Source organism: Leopardus geoffroyi, chromosome A2 (assembly GCF_018350155.1).
Source record: "Leopardus geoffroyi isolate Oge1 chromosome A2, O.geoffroyi_Oge1_pat1.0, whole genome shotgun sequence".
NCBI lineage: Eukaryota > Metazoa > Chordata > Mammalia > Carnivora > Felidae > Leopardus > Leopardus geoffroyi.
In genome coordinates, this window is record NC_059331.1 from 114932431 (window position 1) to 114953703 (window position 21273).

At 40.3% G+C, this 21273-nt stretch overlaps 1 protein-coding gene across 1 annotated transcript in view; it reads right to left on the bottom strand.

The window, feature by feature from the left end:
• Window positions 1–21273, bottom strand: part of RAPGEF5 (Rap guanine nucleotide exchange factor 5) — a 233780-nt gene that overhangs the window by 180260 nt on the left and 32247 nt on the right. The window contains exons 2-5 of the mRNA XM_045495057.1: window positions 15011–15061; window positions 12943–13049; window positions 7367–7488; window positions 5543–5711 (exon numbers count right to left, since the gene is read on the bottom strand). Of these exons, the coding sequence (XP_045351013.1) occupies window positions 5543–5711; window positions 7367–7488; window positions 12943–13049; window positions 15011–15061 (449 nt within the window). The remainder of the gene's footprint in view (window positions 1–5542; window positions 5712–7366; window positions 7489–12942; window positions 13050–15010; window positions 15062–21273) is intronic.

A 21273-nucleotide genomic window follows, 5' to 3' on the forward strand; every position in this document is an offset into this window, starting at 1 on the left:
GTTTTTAAGTAGGGGACGCTTTTTACATAGAAATGGATCACAGACCCATAAACTCTATACATGTTGATAACACCAACACATGACATAAATGTTACTGTGAATTCTGGTAACCAACTATTTTGTTTTGTATCACCCATGTAAAGTCATTCTCTATTCAATGTAAAGATAATGTTGGTCTTTTCTATAGGTTTAAGACACCCTTGCAATCAATCTGAGACTTGCTCCCCACCCTTCTCAAAGTCTGAATTCTTCTCGCTGTGACTCACTGCTTCAGCCACATCAAGCTACCTTGCACTGCCTCAACCTGCCAACGCTCTCCCTAACGTCAATGCCCTGCACGCTGTTCTATCTCAAGTATCCTTTTGCTTCTCTGTCTAGAACATGAAATCATGAATGCTAATAAATTCATCTTAACCCCTGGACTGAGATTTCCCTACAGTTGGCTAGTTAAGAATCTGAAGGTTAAAATACCATTCAATTAAGCACATAGCTAAATAACAACAATAAACATGTTTTTGTTTGTTTGTTTTTAAATAGTTAGAATCAGGAAGAGTCAGGCTAGGGTGCCATGAGAGAGAGAGCTGTTTTAACAGAGGCCAAGTGGCTGAATAGGGGGTCTGTGGAAGCCACAGCCAGACCTCAGGAGCATCAGCAGTGCCAGTAGGCACTCAGGAGGGCACATCAGCCAGGCAGGACCAAGAGGCACTGACCGAGCCAAGATGGACAAACCCAGTTTATACAAGTCCCAGGCTCCTCAGCAGATGCCAATACAACACCCCAGTTATACCTCAAGGGCCATTAGGGTGCCCATCTACTAGCAAAATCACTGGGGACGGGAAAGGGCCCACCCTGAGAAGAGAGCCTCCTCTACCAGGTTTAAGAGACCCATACTACTCACCACGTTCCAGAGGCTATCTTGATGAGCAACAGGGAGTGGGCCTAGACTGAACCTTTTTACCAAAAGGTGCCAAACACCTTTTAACTTATCTAATTAGAATAATTCTACTGGATTAGACTAAAATTGTGGGGTTTCTTTTCCTTCTTTCTAGCTATCTTACAAGACAGAGGCTCACGTGGACAACAAACAAGAGACTGCTTAGAGGAAAAATGAAGACATTACATTTTTCTTTACATGTCTGAGTGTAGGAGGAGTAAAAGTTTAGCAATCCTCTAGAACTCTTTCAACAACAGTTTAAATGTTAACTGCCCTTTAATTGGAGACTACAGTTTCATGTATTCGAGGTTCATAGGCTCCGTCCATTCAGACCACTCCCACTCCCACCCATGGTGAGCTGGCACCTGCTGTAATGGTGGCTGCACTGGAACGGCCATGCTTCCTCACAGCCTACATTCTAAAATTTCTCACTAGTTCTTTTTTTTTTTTTTTTTTAACATCTATTTATTTTTGAGAGACAGAAAGAAACAGAGCATGAGCAGGGGAGGGGCAGAGAGAGACAGGGAGACACAGAATCTGAAGCAGGCTCCAGGCTCTGAGCTGTCAGCACAGAGCCCAATGCGGGGCTTGAACCCACAAACTGTGAGATCATGACCTGAGTTGAAGTCAGATGCTTAACCAACTGAGCCACCCAGGCACCCCACAAATTTCTCACTAGTTCGGAATCAACTATGAGGCCGCCTTTCCTTGTGCTGTTACTTCAGCATCCCCAACCAACACCCTGCCCCAATCACCTACCCACACCCACACACACACACACACACACGAGTGAGAAAAAAGTCACTTATAGGTCACTTGATTTGGCTTTCGTTTTGAATAAAATACCATGACTGTTATTTTTTCTCCCTAAGATTGTACCTTCGACAACCTATTCACTCACTTCATTCAAATTATCTATAAAAGTTATTTTGTATAGAACAGGAATTTTGTTTCCTAAAATTAGCCTAGAAACCTGCAGCAGCTCCATTTCCCATCCTGCTTCAAATATTCTTCTCTAAATGGAAAAAAAGATCCACAAAATGCATTTACACAGAACTGCGTGTCATAGAGATACTAAGTGGCTTCCTTGCATAATTTTACAGAGACTTAGAAGATAGCACATTAGAGGGACCCGACGCGAAACCACATACAAAGACCAGAATAGCCTTCAAATATCAAAAAGGCTATTAAAAGAAACATAGGACAGGATTTTCAGCTTGTGAATGGACAATGCAAATTAATGAATCAAGAGGACTTTAGAGGGCATTTCAGTAGAATGGATAAAAATGTTTTAACAGAGCAGAATGAACAACACAGGTCTAAGAATGACAGAGAAGAATGGAAAAATTTTTTGATGCAAACAGGAAGATACCTAAGTTACAAACACTAAGACAGACATGAACTGGAGACATTGTGGAAGTTTTTGGTCAAGGTAGGACTTGGGCTCCCCCTTGGGGGTGGTGGGTAGAATTTGACTAGAAATGGAAAGAGGAAGAGGAAGGAGCAGAATATCACAGGGGCATGAGGGAATAAAAAGGTGTGAGGTGGAGGTGAGAATGAATGGAGATCACCAGATGAGAGCATAAGTTACCGTGGGGTCACATGCATCGAGCCACACGAAGGCTGTGCCATTACCGCTTGAAGAAGACATTGTCCTTGGGCACCTTTTCTCTGACCAGAATTTTTTTCAAGTCTGGATAACCTAAACCTAGCCTTTCCAAAATATGGCCAAAAGTTTTACCCTGAGAGGTAGGCTTAGAATTCCAGCATAGAAAAAATGGTACACACACACACACACATTACATATATATATATATATATATATATATATATATATATATACACACACACACACACATTACATATATATATATATATATATATATATATATATACACACACACACACATATATACATATACACATACATACACATACATATGTATCTCCCTCCAGAATAGACTTGCAGTGGTTCATTAATTTTATCTTTTAATAGTTAGTACTTACAATATGGGACAGATGGATCCATAGCTCCCCAATGACAATTTCCCCAGAGGAATTGCCACTCCTAATGTACATGTTCACATCACCACCAACAAAAAAATATCTGCTGATAAGACATGCTCCAGCGATTCTCAACTCCAGAGGCATGACATTTGTGTACAAATGTGTTCAAAAAACTGCAAGTAATCTGGAATTAATATTAGGAAAATTTTGAAAATAATTTTTAGAACTAGAGTAGACTCAGGCTTTCCCCATAATAAGGTCATCTCCGATCTGCTTGCTAAGTCGGGAAGAAAGTGCTGGAGCTGAATCAAGAGGAATGCTTGCAAGTTTATTTCAGCTGCCCTTATGCCCCTGTTAACCTATGCATGCCCATGTGATTGCACACACTTCCATGTTGGGTTCAGGATGGGAAGTGCTTAAGAAGAGCTGCTGGGGGCGCCTGGGTGGCGCAGTCGGTTAAGCGTCCGACTTCAGCCAGGTCACGATCTCGCGGTCCGGGAGTTCGAGCCCCGCGTCGGGCTCTGGGCTGATGGCTCGGAGCCTGGAGCCTGTTTCCGATTCTGTGTCTCCCTCTCTCTCTGCCCCTCCCCCGTTCATGCTCTGTCTCTCTCTGTCCCAAAAATAAATAAACGTTGGAAAAAAAAAAATTAAAAAAAAAAAAGAAGAGCTGCTGGAGAATGCCAGTCCCACAGAGTCCAAGCATGTCACAGACCTTTCTAGCTTCAAAAGCACAGCACTCCCTCTTGGAAAGCTTGTTAAAGTTTATTAAAATGTTCTTTGAGGGGCGCCTGGGTGGCGCAGTCGGTTAAGCGTCCGACTTCAGCCAGGTCACGATCTCGCGGACCGTGAGTTCGAGCCCCGCGTCAGGCTCTGGGCTGATGGCTCAGAGCCTGGAGCCTGTTTCTGGTTCTGTGTCTCCCTCTCTCTCTCTGCCCCTCCCCCGTTCATGCTCTGTCTCTCTCTGTCCCAAAAATAAATAAAATGTCGAAAAAAAAAATTTTTTTTTAAAAATGTTCTTTGACTTTGCTCAGGAAATTCTACCTCCATTGAAAGCATATCATGGCTAAGGAACATTTTCCGTACTTAGAAAACTCAGTGAAGAATTACGTTTGAATTTTGCTTCACCATTCCAAGGTCCTCTATACACAGTGGTGGTGGTAAATTCACAACCATTCCCAAGTCAGTCTAACATTTTTATAGTTTCTGTTTACAATGTCTTAGAAGAGGGAGGTAGAATGGCCCCCTAACTCCTGGAACACACTCGAGCAAGTGTTACAAAGCATGGGTATTTATAGCTAGACAGACATGGATTCAAACCCTACCACTCAACTCACCACTTGTGTGACCTTAGACAGGTGACCTGACCTCTGTGCCTCAATTTCCTCACTTACAAAATAGCGATAATAAGAACGGTGTTCTAGAATTCATCTGACGATGAAATAATAAATATAAAGCAGTTAGCATAGTTCCTAACATAAAATGTGTTTCTAATATCAGCCTATTAGCACAGTGTCTCATTAATATTCTAACACTTATTTCTTTTCTAAAAGCCTGGATTAACTGTTCAGTATTAAGTGTCTTTGTTTTTTTAACAAGAGCAACTCATCTTTGTGATGATTGTTTCTCTTTGAACCTACTCTTCCTACCCATGAGATGAGAGTAATACCTCTTGCCCTGCCATCTCAAGACGGGAGAAGTCAACCGTAAGTATGGGAACACATTTTGAAAACTGAATACGTAAAAGTTATTGATGGCAAATTTTAATCTGAAATACATTATTCTGAAATAGGCATATCATGAATGCTGTGGAGAAACAAAGACATGTCAGGCAGCACCATATCAGGACTCAAGACCTGTTCCTAAGCCTTCTCTAATGAGTTTTAATTCATTTTAATCATATAGTGATTCAATATCTCCATGTGATAGTGATTCACGTGTTTTATTTGCCAAATGTTGCTTCTTGATTATTTTCAGAAAGGTTTTTGAGCTCTTTCTTAGGAAAGTCATGACTTGAAGAGTGGATTATATGTCAGTTATTATTTTAGTCCAATCTAAGCCAAATCGTATTTATTCCTAATCTAGATCACTACTCATATAGTGATGATTAAATCAGAAGCGGCTCGTGGTACAGCTGGTGAGGCATGAACTTCTGGGATTTGAATACCAGTTCAGTCATTTATTAGCTGGATTTAATTGCCAGCAATTTCTTTTACCTTTCTTTTTTAAAAAATTTTTTAAAAATGTTTATTTATCTTTGAGACAATGTGAGAGACACAGTGCAAGCAGTGGAGGGGCAGAGACAGAGGGAGACACAGAATTCGAAGCAGGCTCCAGGCTCTGAGCTGTCAGCCCAGAGCCCGACGCGGGGCTCAAACTCACGAACCATGAGATCATGACCGTCGAAGCCAGACGCTTAACCGACTGAGCCACTCAGGCGCCCCTCTTTTACCTTTCTGAACTTGCATCTGAGAAATGGGAATGGGACAACTATCTCCTCAAGGAGATAGTGGTCTTCAAGAGCAGGGCACGGTCCCTAGAGACAGTAAACATTCTCTGAATGAGTATAATTTTATAATGGAACAAAAAAGAACATCTACTTACAGCTCACAGATGCCAGCTTTGGCAGGAATGAGAGGCACAAGTTGCAGTAAAAGTTTGACACCATTCTGCCATTCTTCTTCTCTTTCAAATTCACAATACAAATAGCTACATTCATCAGATGAAAACTGGTAGAAAACATAGGTATCTTGAAAGTATAAATTCTGGTCCACTGTTGGAAACAAAAAAAGGGGTGGGTCCGTTTCTCAAAGTATATTATTAAGAGAGTCATAAACCAAATAATAAATTGAAAGCCCTACTAATTATTATGAGAACCCAGGGGAAGGACTATAATTATATATTCTAAGTCCATCCATGTTTACAATCCCACTGAATTAAAGGGGACTTACTGACCAACCCGATTTTTATTACTTGAGGCCTTAGCCAGCATCTTCACATGTATTTTATGACTTATGTGCTTCAGAGACAGGTGAAATCAGTAGCAATTCAAAAAAGAATTTTTTTTATATGTCCCAAGGCAAACTAATACGTTTAATTACGTTAGTGATATACAAGTGTAACACTATGACAAGTTTCAAACCAGTGGTTCTCAATTGGGTGGGGGGGGGGTGGGTAATGACTGTGCCCCCAAGGGACACTTGGCAATGTCTGGAGACATTTTTGGTTGTCATTACTAGAGGGTGCTACTGGCATCTGGTGCTAAACATCCTGTATATACAAGACAGGCCCCTACAACTAAGAATTATCTAGCAAAAAATATCAATGCTACCAAGGTTGTTTTAAAAGAAATCAAGGACTGATCCAAAAATACATTAACACGTAATTTTTTTTGCGCACCACTAACATGAACCTCACAAGCAAGCAGGTAACATTCTTCAAAGATAGTCACTGATTTTCAATGTGAGAGTATCAGGTGCTAGGTGTTAATAATGCCTTGAAATTACACCCACATCCCCATCTGTACTCCTGTTGCACACTGGCACTTGGGGTATGCCTTTCTCAACCTTACTATGTTCTCTGACCCTCAAGATTTATTACTTAGAGGGAAAAAGGGGCTTCCTAGTGACTAACTAGAACCTTCATGATAGAGCCAAATAAAGAATCTGGATTGCTTGACTTCTAATTCTTCAATTCCCAGGGCTCAATTAGGAAAAGAGATATCTGCCATCTATTTTAGTTGCTAGTTAACATCAATTTTGTGCTCTTTTTAAACAGCTAATTTTCATAGGTCATATCTCTAATTGTTCATGATTAGTCAATTAAATGGCATACACATTCCACTCATAAAATCAGTTTCTGATAATGATTCTAAGTACACCTAGACAAATCACACATTTAGAGCAACTAAAGATGTCTCTGATTAAAAAAAAAATAACAACTGAGGGGCACCTGGGTGGCTCAGTCGGTTAGGTGTCCGACTTTGGCTCACGTCATCATGTTGTGGTTCGTGCTCTGTGCTGACACCTCAGAGCCTGGAGCCTGCTTCAGATTCTGTGTCTCCCTCTCTCTCTGTCCCTCCCCCGCTCACGCTCTCTCTTTCAAGAATAAATAAATATTTAAAATTTAAAAAACAAAACAAAAAAATCTGTTAGGAGCCTTTTGGGTAGAGGAGAAGGTAAGGGAAAAACTCTTACAGGTAGTAGTCTGTGAATCAGCAAGTACCTAATTATTTTTATAAAAGATGTGCAAAATAACCGTCAAAAGATGACTGGTCACTTTTATTTACAAAATATGAGAGAATGCAAACATTTACCTGCAAAAGCAATTTCCATCCAGATTGTAACATCCTCTAGAAAATTCAAGTAAATTTTGTTCTGGTAGCTTAATAAGATAATGCTCTGTGCTTTCAAAACATATGATACTAACCTGATAACATAATTCCCATATCCAGTAGGAGCTGCCAGACCCCTATGGCCATAGATCTGCACTGGACAAAGGGACAGTGTTCTAGAAGCCAGTCTACCAGCTCTGACCCAACACAGCTCCTCCTGAACAAAAGGGAAGCCATTCATGGTTAAGACATTGTTGCAACTCATTTGCCAAATAATTGATATTTAATATCATCCGTTTCATAAGCTTTTTTAAACAAGCGACTCCATAATAATGAATCGGCACCTCTTATTCATCTTTCCAATTTCAGCTGAAATATCACTTCCTCGGGAACACTTGGAATCATATCCTCTTATACTCTTGCTTCAATCACCCAACGTTTAGTAATTGTATATCTTTCTGAATGAATACTATCTGCTTTCCTCACTTCAGAATCATTTTCAAGATATCAGCAACTATGTATATACCTCACCGTTAGACCCCAACAATTACAACAGTTCAGATACACAGGTAAGCTCTCAATACACGTTTGAATAAATGAAGGAATAAATTTAGCAATCCTTTATATAAAGATAATGCTTCTGCCTTGGTAAAACAAGTACCTCAAAAAGTGATGGCGATCAACTTTTGTTCAACTCTTTATAGATTCTTATTTAGTCTTTTTGAGAACCAATTCATTCCAAGATTACTCAAAGTTGGGACCATAGAGAGTGCTAAAGAGTTTTGTTTGCTACTCTACAGATTAAATCCTCAAATTTGTCTCCAAGAACAATAAATATGACCATTAATCTTCTCAATATAGTCTAAGTGATATGGCCATGCAGCCTAGATCACAAACCCATAAACCCAGCTGTGCGTGATAGACTCCACTCACCACATATGCAAAAATATCCTCTGCAACCTGTTTTAAGATCCACAACTGCATTTGAAGAATGCCCCAATCTGGGCACTACAAGCAGTATTTTCATGCCACTTTTCCATCTTTATCAGCCTCAAATGAAAAACCACAAGAAGACAAGTTCCTGAAATAGGGTTTTTCATTTGCAAAAATCTCACTGAAAATCATTCTCCCTTAAAAAAAAGTCACCAAGATGTTTCTTTTAAAAAAATGTATCATGTATGCATAGGGGCACTTGTACCCCAATGTTCATAGCAGCACTCTCAACAATAGCCAAACTATGGAAAGAGCCTAAATGTCCATCAACTGATGAATGGATAAAGAAATTGTGGTTTATATACACAATGGAATACTACGTGGCAATGAGAAAAAATGAAATATGGCCTTTTGTAGCAACGTGGATGGAACTGGAGAGTGTGATGCTAAGTGAAATAAGCCATACAGAGAGAGACAGATACCATATGGTTTCACTCTTATGTGGACCCTGAGAAACGTAACAGGAACCCGTGGGGGAGGGGGAGGAAAAAAGGAAAAAAAAAAAAAAAAAAGAGGTTAGAGTGGGAGAGAGCCAAAGCATAAGAGACTGTTAAAAACTGAGAACAAACTGAGGGTTGATGGGAGGTGGGAGGGAGGAGAGGGTGGGTGATGGGTATTGAGGAGGGCACCTTTTGGGATGAGCACTGGGTGTTTTATGGAAACCAATTTGGACAATAAATTTCATACATTATAAAAAATAAAAAAAAAATAAAATAAAATAAAATATATATGGTTAAAAAAAAAATGTATCATGTAAATGGTTATCTTTATTCAATGTTTGGTATTTAAGAACCAAAACATGTCAATATTTTATTCCTAAAACAGAAACGTATTGCGATGTCGTATTTTCAGGTGTGAAGGAAAAATAAGCTTTTCTTACTGAGATATTTGGTTTTGGGGTTTTGAGTTTTTTTTTATGTACAATGTGGGGCTTGAACTCATAACCCCAAATATCAAGTCACAAGCTCTACCAACTGAGCCCCTCTGCTAAGATATTTCAGCAAATATCCCAGCTTCGGTAAGTCTAACTTTTTTTTTGGTAAAGTGCCACTATTTGAAAGGTACTCTAAGGTGATTAGGGCAACACCAGACATGTTCACTTGCAGGTTAGCTTTAAGACATTAGAAAGATTAACTGTCAAATAAATGGATGTTGTCTGAAAAAAGAGAAAACAGATTGCAATAAACTAGGCAATTAGACAAAACAGTCAATATTAACTTCTAATTCTATAAGACACCTTTTATGTTAAAGGCTCATAGTGTTAATTAATTCCTCAACGCCTCTGTCAATTAGCCAGCATCTTTGGGCTTGTAAAGTACTTTTATCCCAGGGATTTAAACACTGTATTACTATAATCCTTTTCTCAGAACAATCCAGTCCTCAGTCTGTTCTCACCCGGAATAGGACACAACCAAACATTTACTAACAAACTAAAGAGGCAACTTGCAAAAGGTGACTAGGTGGATGAATACGTTTGCTTGCTCGCAGATGATGGGGAAGAAGTTGCTTAGACCGGGGCTTCTCAAAAGTGTGTTTAGAAGCACATGGGTGATTTGGTTAATGTGTAGATTCTGAGGCAGTATGGCTGGATGGGGCCCAGGTGATGCTGGGAGCCCCAGTTCCCCAGCTCTACCCTCTCCATGGGAAGGGCTCACTCTGTCTTGGGCAGCGGGGCTGAGTCTATATTCCCAAACAGGATATTGCCATGACAACGCTAGTTAATAAGAGCTCCCCCAACCCCCAGCCAGCAAGCTATGGTTTCAGTTGCCCATGATCCCTTTCTTCTCTACCCCCAACTTTATCAAATTATGTTTCAAATATCCTTCATTAATCCATCTACACCAGGGAACACACCATTAGGGATAGGGATAAACACTATTAACATCACCAAAGCAAACAAAATGAGGTGAGGTGCCCCTGCATTGAACTCCTACTCCCCTGACTTGCTGGCCAGGTCTGCAACAATCCAGCTCCCATACCCAAACCTACAGGACTTAGGGGAGAGCAGCGAGGAAAAAAAGGTATGAGTGGAACGCAGGCAATCTCAACACCCGCAGCAGTTCTTACTCCAGTCTTGTACTGAATCCAGAAACCGTTGGGGGTACATGTAGATCTAACTACAGTTGCAACACTAGGTGGGAACATTCGATATGGAGGTTATTAGCTATAAGGCCAGTGTGGCTGTTACAACAAAACATTAATTTGACCCATTTCTGGAGCTGAAAATTTGATTTCTCCTGGTCTCCTTCTGCCTCCAGTTGCATTTTTAGCAATTAATTCACAGTACTGCAGACAGGACCCTAATCTCAAATGTAAATGGGGTGATGGTATTTAGAGACCTATTTGAAGTCTCAGAAACCAATATGATTTTTCTTAGAGTGCAAAAGCAATAGAAAACGTCTCAACATTTTGAAAGTAATTCTCATGTAGTACATGGGGAACACCTTACCTTGATTTACTACCAAATGAAAAGGACTCATCCTAGGCAACCATATTAGCACTTTATCTTTAAACCCAAGGCACTAATTAAATCCTTGGTTAATTAAAAATAAGAAGTTCTGGCCCAACCACTGGGAATCTGAAATAGCACAGCACATGCTCTCTCCCCTTTCTACTCCCACTGAACCCTAAATATGTTCTAAGTGGCATGGACGGTTCTTTTCCATGAACCTTATTAATGTATATCTCCCAATGCTTTTTTCCCTTCTATATCCATGGAGACCACATAATGAACCTGAGGACAATGACAGATCTTACACATAGCCTTGTGTGGTAGGTAAAATGAATCCTAAGAGCCTGCTTAAGACTAGACCAAAGACTTATCCACCCTGTTTTAGTTTTTAAAAAATGAAAAAAAAAAAAAAATCAGATGGATTTCAAATTGATATCATATCTGTTAAAAAAAAAATTACAAAGGCTCTATGTGAAGTAGTCTAGCCATGACTGCAGCCTCTCTTGCCCCCTGTTGTTGTCTACTTGGCCTGGGCTCTCAACGAAAGGTTCTCAGACCTTGGACTACGACTTCCTTATAGGGGGGAGGGGAAGCTTTTTTCAAGAGGTTCATGAGTCCATATACACAACATGTTTTGTCAACAGAACACATCATGTCTAACGTGGGTCATGTTTTTCAAGACCTATGTATATACTAATGTGGTTAATTAAATATGGGATTTTAAAGTAATAATTCATTATAGTTTTCCCACCCTCCCTCCTACCCTTGCTCAATGGTGCCTCAGAAAACAGTTTCTGCCAAGTGTCTGACTAGAAAGAAGTTGGTAGCATGGGATAGTTAGTGACTAGAAAAGAACATGAAGGAACTATCTAAGGTGTGGATAATAGTTACATAGGTGTATATAATAATTAACGATTCTCAAGCTGTACCCTTAAGAATTGTGCATTTTCAGTCATGTCTCAATAAAATGGGAGTCTTCTTACTCAAACAGGTTGAGAATCACTATCCCCCAAACCCATGCCATGATGAAATTTTTCTCAACTGTGACAAATGGAAAAAACAGGAATATTACAATGAATTTGTGATAAAGCTGAGTTAACTTAAAGAAATATCCTTTATTCTGAGGATCTTTCCTACTTTTTTTTTGGTAACATTTTTTATGAGTACTCTTCCTGTTCTTTGTGATATATTGCAATCTTTTCAGTAAGAAAAAATAATGGTAATAAATGCCATAGTTTTCTCTTTTTGTTCAATTTTTATCATTTTAATTTGGTATTGTTTGATATGGCTTAATACCTTTACTTGACAAAATAAAAAGCTGACAATTTACTTTTGTTTTTTCTTCAAATGGCTCCATGAATGAAAACGTGTTCTAAACTTACTAAGTGACCATTCTTAGTCCAGCTGCTTTAAAACTGACCATTAGCCCATCCATTTACTCTCATACCCCCACCCCCTTATTCACAAGCCAAGGCAGAGAAATGCCAGCTCTTTGGACCTGCCCTTCCCCCTCCTTGCAGGGCCTGAGGAGGGGCTCATCCTCACCTGGCAACTTAGAGCACAAGTTCCCCTCTCCCATGGGCCCCCAACAAGTCCTCAAAAAGCCTTGGTAAGATTCCTGAAGAGGGGACCTATATTTACTGAAGTCGCATTATAGCACATGCCCAATAAAAATCTTATAAAACATCACATTTCAGGGGCGCCTGGGTGGCGCAGTCGGTTAAGCGTCCGACTTCAGCCAGGTCACGATCTCGCAGTCCGTGAGTTCGAGCCCCGCGTCAGGCTCTGGGCTGATGGCTCGGAGCCTGGAGCCTGTTTCCGATTCTGTGTCTCCCTCTCTCTCTTCCCCTCCCCCGTTCATGCTCTGTCTCTCTCTGTCCCAAAAATAAATAAACGTTGAAAAAAAAATTAAAAAAAAAACCATCACATTTCAGAGGAAGCAGAGCAGAGAGTCTCTGAGGAACTCATCCACACCTGCTGCTGGAGATTCCACACCCTAACTTCAGAACCAGGAGTCTCCTGTTAGCAAATACTCAGCTGAATTTAACTAAAAGAAAAACCACCACCAGTACCCCAAACAGACACTTCAAACAAACCCTCCCAGTACTGATATAGCCCATCTCTCTGTGATCAACTTTATCATTTTATCACATTTTTGGGTTTTTTGTTTTTGTTTTTTTTCTCCTCAAGGAGAATTTCTGACAAGGTGTTAGAAAACTGTGTTACCTGTAAAATCCCTTCAGGTTCACTCTGTCTTTTATCAGGTCAGCAGCCTGAACAATAATAATATTCCTCAATGCTCTTCCCGCACAAGAAGAATTCTCTCCATAAATCTAAAATGGAAAAGGACAAATATTCTCTGTAGATTCAGAATAATATAATTTGTGAGCTGCCAAGAGCATACTATACATGAAAGAAAATCATGACCACCTCCCTAAGTTTAAAACATTTTAGCCTACGTAGCTACAAACAACTGCCTATTTTATTTTTGCAATTGGTCCACTTGTGCTATTAAAGCTACAATAACTATTTTCCAAATGCTAAACTGCTTTAGCCATGAATCATCTTTTATATGAAGTTTCCAGAGCAAATTATCAATTTTTTTAAAAAAAACACTTTCTATTAATACAGCAAATGGAAGAATATTTATAACATATGACTCTGCCATATTGATAATGCATTCATGTAAAAGTCTTGGAAGAGAGGATAGTAATTTTTTCCTATCTGGTGAACATCTCACACTGTGACACAATGCGATAGGGCTACGGTCTGCTTTGCTTTTAAGCTTCACTCAGCTGCAGAGCTCATAGTTAATTCCAAGCATTCTGGTTTCACTTACTTCATGATTCCACCTAGCTGATGAAAATTTTATTTAACTTCCTTTTGAATCTCCTAACACATCCGTATGTATTTCCGATTCTGGGAGGTTGAAGGAGGCTATTCCTTAGATCTAGAGAGCTCTACGTCCTACTTTATATACCTACCTTCTTTCTCTGTAATTGGCACCTTCCTGCATAGTACAATGCTACCTCACAAAAGAAGCAAAGTAAAAATGAACAGTCTTCATAAGTAAAGGTTCTTGAAAATCAATGTATACTGGGGATGCGTGCTTACATGTGTTTACTTGTGAACTCTTTCTGCACCTACACAATTGTACATCTATAAAATATTTTACATCTTCTCTTGAAGCAAACCGATGGATAATATATTGACTATGTCTTGACAGGGAACACTTCAACCCCATCTTATGCTTCTCTAGTATTCCTATTATCACCTCCCAAATACAACATGATGACAAAGTGAGAATGGCAGGAAGTTATTTATTTTTAACATGTTAAAACTGTATATTAAAAAACAAAAAAAACATACGAAAACTCTACACCAAGTCAGATGACAGACAGTACTTCCCTAAAAGAGGTACAAGTCAGCTGACACTTGATGGGTCCTGACAAGGTACCAGTATTCATTCACTCAGTCATTCAAAAAACATTTGATGAGCAGCTACCAGGCCCCATTCTAGAAGCTGGAGATACAGTAGTGAACAAGGCCCAAAAGTTCGAGACCTCACAATGATCACAAGTCTCTTGTTACTCTTAAAAAACAAAAAACAGGGGCGCCTAGGTGACTCAGTCGGTTGAGTGTCCGACTTCGGCTCAGGTCATGGTCTTGCGGTCTGTGAGTTCGGGCCCCGCGTCGGGGCTCTGTGCTGACAGCTCGGAGCCTGGAGCCTACTTCGGATTCTGTGTCTCCCTCTCTCTCTGCCCCTCCCCTGCTCATGCTCTGTCTCTCTCTGCCAAAAATGAATAAACATTAAAAAAAGAAAAATTTTTTTAAAACAAAAAACAAAACAAAACAAAAAAACCTCTGCCAACCGATTTTTAAATGTAACACAACGAAGTCTTCCCCATCTTTTTCCAATGAGCAGACAGAGATATTATATTATTTGGTAACTATAAAGATAATCCCCTTTTACACAAAGGTTTTAGTGTAAAATAGACACACGGTATTTTTAAAATAGCGGATATCAACACAACAAATTGAAAAATATATATTATGTATTAACTCTGCATTTATGTAAGGACTTGGAAGATGGGAAAATACTTTTTTCCTATCTGGTGAACACCTTGCACCATGCCACAATTATCAGAGCATCTCAAACACCTTCAGTTGTGTCATCCCCAGGTGAGGGAGACGGCCTGACCAGGAGCAAAGCCAAGGGCTGTACCTAGAAGAGTCTACACCAGGATTTATAAATCATCGTTTCGGAAAATGCAGTAAGAGAAAAGAATCATACCTGGGAAGGAGTGTGCTCAAGGTATGGATTGGAAATTCTTCTCGATAGAGTCTATTTTGAAAGAAAGAAGAGGAAAAACAATTAGAACCAAACAAATCTTTGTACTGTAAGAGACTATGTCTGCAACATGGCAGGCCCAGCAATTGTCCAAGCCAAAAAACGTGTTTAAATCTCAAGTCATAGGCCATAGAGGATTAACGTCTTTATTCTCATTCAGTGTAACCATCTGGTCGGCATTCATTCAAATGGGACAGATTATTCCATTTGAATAGCATCTCATCTAACTTTAAGAAGCACATTAAAAAGACTGGGATGTTTTCATACTTGTCATTTAATCTCCATGTGATATTGATTCTGTTTCTCCTTTCCTTTTCATTTCCTCTTTCACCCACTCACTCAGACGTTGACCACTATACATCTGAACTGCTGCCTCAGCTTCTCAGTGGATCCCCCTGCCCTCTGGTCATGCCCCCGCAGGCCATCCTGCAAACCTCAACTCAACAAATGCCCCCAAGTTGCCCCCTTGACTTACAGTGCATCTCTAACTGTTTATGTGAGTTAATCCAAACCAGCACAGTCTGCCTCCAACAGGTTTCCAGGATTCTCCTTCCACCTCCCTCCATGACAAGACCCACTCATCAGGAGAGGCCCCCATTCCTACTTGCCTGGGCTCACACCATTCTCCACATTACAGAGTCCTCCACCTTCTTGACACTTCCCTGGATCCCACTGGACTTAGTCTTTTTTTTTTTTAATGTTTACTTATTTATTTTGAGAGAGAGAGATAGAGAGCAAATGGGAGAGGGGCAGAGAGAAACAGACAGAATTGCCAGCACACTCAGCGCTGTCAGTGCAGAGCCCAATGTGATCTCATGAACCATGAGATCATGACCTAAGCTGAAATCAAGAGGTGGACACTCAACCAACTTAGCCACCCAGTGCCCTTTTTTTCCCCACCTGACTCTGAAGTCCAGGTTTCATGCAGTCACCTCCTGGATGAAGCGCCTCCCCCTGTCCCAGTCCACTGGGGTTTGTCCCTCTTCACAGCTCTGCTTCTCTCTACTAGTCATGTGGCAGCTCCCGGATGCTCTGGGCTGTTGGCTGTCGTTCTCTGTGTGCATTTGCCTAACTCATCCTTAAGCTCTTTGAGGGAGTGCTGGCAGTTTATAGGGCTTTGCTTTCACAGCACTAGCACACAACCTTGCACACAAATAAATCATTTCTTTCGAGATGTTTACATCTATCCATTAAGTATCTGCTGAATGATTTGAATGGTGGGAGCTAATTTTCCCTACCTAACAATCCAGTAAGTCGCACCATCACCCACATATGCTTCAGCACAATAGAAAACTATTATCATTTCCCATTGTGGTAGGAGAAAAAGAACAGAGCAACTAACATTTACTGAGCTCCCAACCTATGTTTAAAAGCTCTTTACACCTCTATTCCAAGGCTTGCTGCCTTTTCAGATCCCATAGTCTTTAGTCTGCCGCCTCCAGTTCTCAGGATCATTTGCTAAATTACAAAACATTCCCTGCCAGTCATGGTTTTCCAGCATCCAAACCTTAACCTAAGACAGAATTCCCATTCTGCATCTTCCCCACTGCACATGCCTCCCATATTACTTATCTTAATTAAACTGAAATGAATATATAGACTCTATTCAGAAATGCCAATCGGTATATTCTGTTAAAGATTTGCTGCGGCTTCAAAGGAAAGGAAATTCACAAAGGTAGATAGGCCATTTTTAACCCCCAGGTCTTAAAATAAAACATCCACCCACCCCTTCTGGTGTCGTCTATACACGCTCCAAATCAGCCCTTCTCAGGCCTTCTGTCGTCTGGGCCTACGTAATATATTCACTTATTGAAATACCAAACAATTTAAAATTTGCATATGCACTAGCTTTATCATTTCAAGATGAATCATCATAAGTGATTTTTTCTTTTCCCCCTTAAACAGACTTTTAAAAATCAATCTGGCAGGCCAGGACTGACAGTCTTTGTTACTCATCTAATTGCCTGAATCAGCTCAGAAAAGCAACTACTTCACATGATTTAGTTTTTAAAAAAAGAAAGAAAGAAAGCTTTTAGGTAGAAACAAGTTCTCAAGCGCTAGGTAGGGACACATTCAGAGGAGAAAGCAAACCACTTCCTTTCTTTCAGCTGCCAACCTAAATCTGGCGTCTCAACACTAGTGTTACACTCACACAATTCTACTTCACAGAAACTTCCCGGTGGATGGCTGGTTTCAAAAGATTGGTAAGGTGAGTAAATAAAGCCAGGAGATTCTTCCATGCTGACTAGATAACAGTAACAGATAAGCTACTAGTCCACAGGGAATCGACAAGAGCAACTTAACAAGAACTGCCTTTTCCAGAACACAATACCTACATTTGTTGTCAGCAACTCCTATGAAGCACTCTCTTAACTGGTCCCAGGAGGGCTTTGTTTCATTAAAGCTCTGAGAAAGCTGTTCTCAAACTCAGCTGGGCTCCAGGAAACCACAGAGCTCCTCATAACACTCTAAAGTTCTGAGGTGTTCAACTTAAAACAACTACCATAACTCTGTACTTCAGAGACTGCTTTTTGTCAGTTGCTGGTATTGACCCAAAATAACAATTGTCAAAGACCTATAGAAAAAAAAAACATGGAATAGTCTATCCATTACCTCATTAAAAAAAAATTTTTTTTTAATGCTTATTTATTTTCGAGAGAGAGAGAGAGAGAGGCAGAGCATGAGCAGGGTAGGGGCAGAGACAGAGACAGACATAGAACACGACGCAGGGCTCGAACACAGGGACCATGAGATCATGACCTGAGCTGAAGTTGGATGCTTAACCGACTGAGCCACCCAGGTACCCCTCCATCACCTCGTTTTTAAGAGGTATTGGGAAATGATGTAATTTTATCAGAGGAATGGTGGGGACAACTTCTAGGAATCTGAGCATCACTGCTCTAAATCACCTCGTGGATTGCTCTCCAACATCTACCTGAAAGAGTATCTGTCACAAGAACACCCTTAAAACTGCACCCCTCTCCATTTCGATATTCTTTGCCTAATATACCATCAGCTGTTTTCATTCCATCTTTGAATCCCTTGGTTTTATTTCTCCTCTCGGAGTTCCAGGGCTTTATCGGACCCTTCCTGTGGCAACTAACTTCCATTCATTTCTCATTTACAAAGCACCTACTGAGCTCCTTGCCAGGCATTGTGGGAGCTTCCACAAACATACACATGTACATGATATGATTCCTGATCTAGAAATCCACTTACCAGAACACATAAGACCTAAAGAATACTTTCAACCCATAAATTCTTTTCCTTGATCCTGATTTTCTCATCAACTTACTCTATAATCTTGGATGGATGGTCCCATTGATACAGAGCGTCCTCTTTTAAATGGCCCTCTCTTGGGGCACGTGGATGGCTCAGTCAGTTAAGCATCTGACTCTTGAGTTAGGGTCATGTCATGATCTCACCATTGTCACACTGAGCCCCACGTTGGGCTCTGCACTGGTCGTGGAGCCTGCTTAAGATTCTCTCTCTCTTTCTCTCTCTCTCTCTCTCTCTCTCCCTCTCTCTCACTCTCCCCCTCCCTCCCTCCCTCTCCCCTGCTTGTGTGCACATGCTCTCTAAATAAATAAATAAACAAATACATAATAAATAAATAAAATTCGATTTTAATTCAAATTTATTTCTTCTCCTTCCCACTTTAGTGAACCATGGAAAATGATTCCCTAAATGATTCCAGGCAGATACTTTTCATATTTTAAACATGTATTAGAAAACTGCAACCCTTTAATATTCACAAATGAACTTCTACTAAAAAAATAATGGCATAACTCAAAAGGGTAATTGGTTAGCTATCATGTATTACCTTCATTTTTTTTCAAGTTAGGTGTTCACTAAAGTTAAAGTATAATGGCCCAAAATGCTGAGTCTGAACCAAGGACAGAACTCATTCCAGAGTCAGTGAAAATATCTTACTATACTGTATGATAGACTTACAGCACATTTTTTTTATCATCTCTTAAATGATATGCCTTAAAATTCTCCTTAGATTGAGGTGAAGTGCTTAGGTGACCAAGGTGAGAGAGAAAAGAAACGAGAAAGAGTGAATCATTTCAATCCCCACAGAAGCACGACCTGCTCTATTTCAAAGAGGAACGATTAAGAGCTATCAAATGTATTAATGCCTTGAGAATTCAGTTCCTGACATAAGTTTCTGTCACCTTCAACCATTGTCTTTTCCCTATTCTGGGTGATCAAGTAGAAGATGAAGACATCAAAGTGGAATGAGCACACTTACATTACTTAACAATTCTAGGAAACCAAAAAGCTTCCTAAGTTACCGGAGGGTCCCTACGTTAAGAGACTACTAGTGACTGAAACAACCAGAGCTGTGACTTAGCAGGCTGTCCAGTAGAGTTCTAAGACTGTGGGTCCTTTTTAAGCCCCAGGGTAACAATTCCAGGTCAATCAAAGCCCGATCAAGGTAAAAGGGACAGAACTCCAGCCAGTATGTGGGCTTGAGAATTACACAGCATCACAAGTTAGGCATTATGCAAGCTGGAGACACGAGCCAACTGCTGAAAGAGAAGCATGGGGAGGGCCCAACACCATCCTCTGCAAGCTCTGGTCAAGGGTCAGGTCCACAACCATTTCTTCAGGGCTCCAAGGGGTGTGCTCCCACCAGTCATTTACAGCCACAAAGGCCATTTGTAATAGCACCTTCTCAACACAGTCAATAATGTTTTCAAAACTGTATTATTCCACAAGGCCCCGTGAGGTGTTAAGAAAGCAGAGTGAAAGGAAAAGTGACAGAAACACTGAGCACCTCCTTTGTCTTGAGCTCTTTCCTTTAATAGTAACTGCACCCACCTATTCATGTTTTTCACAGAAAAGAGGCCTGGCAGAGAAACTAAGAAATTTACTTCAAGTCCCAGAGCTGGAAAGTTAGAGTCAGGACTGAAACAAAAGTGACTGATTTCAAAGCCACCACTCTGCTATAATATGCTTCATGCTATTCAATAGTAATTGAGTTTCTACCATATGCTAGACATTGTGCTAAGTATTTTACATGCAACATACCACTTAATCCATGAAAAACTATGAGGTAGATACTATTAATTCTATTTTGCAGATGAAAGAACTACTCTTAAAGAGGTTAAGAAATTTACCCAAGTTCGCAGCCCACACCCGTCTGTAGTCACTGCTCCATAGGTGTCTCTTATAACATAGACTGTGATGATTCAAAAGTCACATGACAAATGAGTGCATCTCACTGCATTTAGAAATCACACATTGCACTAGATCCAATGGTTCTCAACTCTGGATGTCTACCAGAGCCATCTGAGAAACTAAAGAGAAAAATGAATCAGGTGTTCATGTCCCACCGCAGACCACAGAATTAGAACCTCTAGAAGCCGGACCTGGGTGGTTTTTGCCAAGCTCCCCAGGTGGTTCTATTGTGCAACCACTGTGCAAATGAGTGGCTAGAATTGGCGATGTGAACCTCTCACCATCCACTTCAACTATGAGACTTGGAGCACTCTTCAAACATCACCTCCCTCGCAGGCCCGGCTGAGTTTAGAACATAGTAGAAGTACAAGTCTTTTGACCAATAGCACAGGCATCTCTGGGTGAGCTTCTCTGTCTGGCTCATGTAAAAACAAAGAGCCAGTGTTTCTGGAAATACCACCTTGTACCCGTTTGTGTTATGTGTGTTATATATACCCCATCTCAGACACAGCCCTGAGCCAAGTTACCTTCGTGGCTGCAGAAAAGTGCAGGACCTACACCCCTTCTGAAAAGAGACCCTTTAAATGGCATCTGTAGCATTACACTTAATTTTTACTTCCCATTATTAAAGGACTCTCTTCTAATGTAAACATGTTTGCCCCACTTAAAACCTGAAGGAGAAAATTAAAGTGGGTTCTAGGAATACTTATAAATATTTCAAAATCTTGCCTGCCTAGGGAAATAAATCAGCAAGAACCAGCAGCTTCTGGGAAAACATACACAATAGGTGCAACAGAAACAAACCCTAATGTGTCATCAACTTGGTTTTTATTCAGTTCTTGGGAAAATCTTTCTTCTTGCTGCATTTACAAGAAAGGGAATAGTTCTACCTAACACGGTGAGCTTTGGTTAATGCAATCACAGAAAAGCCTTTAAAATTTAGGAATCAAGTTCCTAACGATTTTAGAACAGTTAAATTAGCAAGCTTACTTATCTCCACTTGTTACTGAATTCCCTCT